The 3,071-nt window shown below is 34.1% G+C and overlaps 1 protein-coding gene across 1 annotated transcript; it reads right to left on the reverse strand.

The window, feature by feature from the left end:
- Positions 1-448: 448 nt before the first annotated feature.
- Positions 449-2,804, reverse strand: LOC112456250 (transcriptional adapter 3-B). The gene is made up of 2 exons (XM_025018658.1): positions 2,701-2,804; positions 449-2,591 (listed from the first exon to the last, which is right to left on the reverse strand). Exon 2 carries the CDS (start codon positions 2,476-2,478, stop codon positions 1,138-1,140), a length of 1,341 nt encoding a protein of 446 aa, XP_024874426.1. The 5' UTR covers positions 2,479-2,591; positions 2,701-2,804; the 3' UTR covers positions 449-1,137.
- Between the last annotated feature and the right edge of the window lie 267 nt (positions 2,805-3,071).

A 3,071-nucleotide genomic window follows, 5' to 3' on the forward strand; every position in this document is an offset into this window, starting at 1 on the left:
TTTTCTTATGCTTACGCATTATGCGTTGTGCCGAAGTGTGTGCTCCCCGCTTAAAAGTGTATAGAAAGAGATGGTGATTATGTGGAAAAATAATAAATGTGCACCATAAAAATGTAAGATTAAACTCATGTAAACATCAAAGTTCCAGGAATAAAATTTTCTGAGAAAAAAATTAGGAGGTATTACTTTCGTACCGACCCTCGTATCATAATAACAAAAGAAATCATTTTTAACGAATTGTGAACAAAAAAATTAGTATGTTATTGAATTAAAGTCATAAGTGACATAAAATAAGTCACAATTTCTTTTTATGTCAGGTTTTGTGCGTGTTTAAGACAAAAATAATTTACTTCAATTTTTATATTTTTTGCAGCTTTAAATTTGATATACATACACACGTACGTAAATTTTAGAAATAAATTTTTAATATGTATATATTTATGCGAACATTTACACTAATATTTTATTTATAAGTTCTATATTACAAACTATGCTATAAAAATTTATTTACATTAGAAGAAGATATTGATAATGAGAGAATATCGATGAAAATTAATATGACTACGTTTACACGGCCAAATTTACGCCGAAGTTATAACATCGATGTTATTGTAAATCAGGTCGTGTAAACGTAGTCTATATCTCTTTTAATAAAAGATAAAACTGCAAAATTGTTTTAAAAAATCAAAATTTTTATATTATTTAGTAATTATACAACTTTAAACAAATAATGTAAATTAGCTGCATGATAACATAACTTTTTAGTGAAAAGGAATCTCTTATATTTATATCAAATTGTTGGAACTTCTCTTAGTATTAGAAATAAACTATTGTTGGAATTCTCTCAGTATTAGAAATAAAAATTAATCGCGCAACATACATGCCAAAAAAAATATACACTCAACTTTGATGAGTAATATTATTGAATTCTAAACTCTATATTCACGCTGCACAAATTAATTTTGATCACAATATATAGTAGTACATGGAGTTACGCACTGATTTTTTTATACTAAACCTATATATTTCTTAATATAAGGAAAATTCACGATTTATAATACTATCATATATTTATAGTGTCAAAAATCACAACAAATATTTTTTTATAATCATTACATAGTTTAACTCATCTTCAAACTACTTGGCAACATTTAATTGTTCCAAGAGAGTTTCCCTTTCTCGAAGGCATGCCCATGCTTTTTCATGATCCTTTCTTGTTAATGGCACTTTTCTCTGTTTTGCCAAGGTCAATTTTTTGTAATGTTCTATCACCTCGTTATCAGCAACGCTAATTTTCCGTTTTAATGCTTGCCGCTTGCTCTCCTCCTGAGCTAGATTTAACAGTCTCTTCAGCTGCGTAACATTATGATTAGACAATGCAGAAAGTTCTTGTTGGCATCTTTTAATTTCTGCAAGAATTTCATCGTCCTCTTGATTCTTTTTTTGTGCATCGGGTTCCAAGATACCTTGCTCAACCAGTTCTTTATGCATTCGTAATTCCAAGCTCATGGAATTCTGGATAGTTAGATCTCTCAAGACAGGCGGATCTCCATCTCGGAATAATTTGTTCTCCATGTTATTATTTGCGATATATACATTCTCCTCTAGAAGTGCAGAAACCAGTCTCTGAGTAAGGGGTCCTGCGATGCTATTAGCTTTTTTATCACTTTTGGATATCAAGTGTGACATATCTGTACGATTCTTCTTCTTTTCTCTGTTTGGGTTGGCTGCATCTTCCTCTTGTAATAAATCGTTATGTGCCCACATTAAGCTGTAATGACGGCCTAAAGAAGGAATCTTCTTGAATTCGCTTATGTCCCCATGTGTAGCAATCAGTTCCTCCAATAATTTAATATCATCAGGCATGATGTCGGTGCAATAGGGATCCACTGACGCCCAAAACTTGTTCGGTGTATCATTTTTCGATAAAAGCAGCTTTGGTACATCAGACTTAGATCCTTCAATCCTTGAAATTTCATGTAAGTTTGGCACTATTTGACTGGCTGAACTTCCTACTGTCTTCTGCTTAAAAAGTTTTGTGTGCAAAGGCGACTGACTCTTGGTGTTGATTTCCTTTGGTTTGAATTTCTCTTCACGTATTTTCTTGTCAAGTATCGACAGACTCTTACCGCTTTTCGATCTTCTGTCTCTGCGCTCTTCCGCCGAAAATAAACTAGCGATCTCATCATGAAGTGTGCGATGGCGTACAACAACCGCTGACAAAAGTGTCTCGAGTTCTAGTTGTAGTGTATCGAGATCCTCCATGCCAATGCCTTCCTCTGCCGTACGTTTTAAGATACTGGTGTATCTTGGCAGATTTCGACTGGTGTCAACCGTCTTTAGAAGAAACTGAGAAGTTGTTGGCTCTGGTACCTCCGAGCTCACATCAGAATTCGTCGTTGAAGATTGTGCGGTTTTCCCAGATTCACGTATTTTAACGACAGCTTTCTTAGAACTTTGCTTCCCTTTTCCAGACATATTTTTTAACGAATTGTGACAACCGACAGCAAGAAATATTATTGCTTCAAATAAAAGCTATTGCTTTTGTAATTGATTTCGAGTACCCTCAAATAAATAATCTCACGTTACATCTGTAATAATTATTGAACGTAATTATTTAACATTCGTGATAAATAGGCTTTGATAAATACTGCAAACTATCAAATTATGAATATCAATCTCTCATTTACTTCATCTTACTTTTTAGGTATAAAATATTGATATCGGATACTATTAAACGTGAATAATGGATAAGTTTACACAAATCTCGTCGTTTAGGTTATAGACACAAACTTTTATCTACATAGCAATAGAGTCCAGTAATAAAGAAGCGCATCCGGCGGCTTGCTTGCCGATTGGCTGACCGCGGCCACCAATCACAACCGAGAGTGATGGTCCCGCAGCATGTGCGAAGTAGGCTACAGTCAACGTGACGCTACAAATGCTTCGAAGCAGTTGATTGACCAATCAGAAAAAAGAATTTTACGAATTAACCAATCAAAAAATGCTTTGAAGCATTTGTAGCGTCACGTTGATCGTAGCCGTAATGCTGGGTCTACAATGCGAGTCGT

This window comes from Temnothorax curvispinosus, unplaced genomic scaffold (assembly GCF_003070985.1).
Source record: "Temnothorax curvispinosus isolate PA1 unplaced genomic scaffold, ASM307098v1 QBEX01006705.1, whole genome shotgun sequence".
Lineage (NCBI taxonomy): Eukaryota > Metazoa > Arthropoda > Insecta > Hymenoptera > Formicidae > Temnothorax > Temnothorax curvispinosus.

Coding starts and splice junctions, on each gene's coding strand:
- LOC112456250 (XM_025018658.1), bottom strand. CDS start 2,478: ATGTCTGGAAAAGGGAAGCAAAGTTCTAAGAAAGCTGTCGTTAAAATA.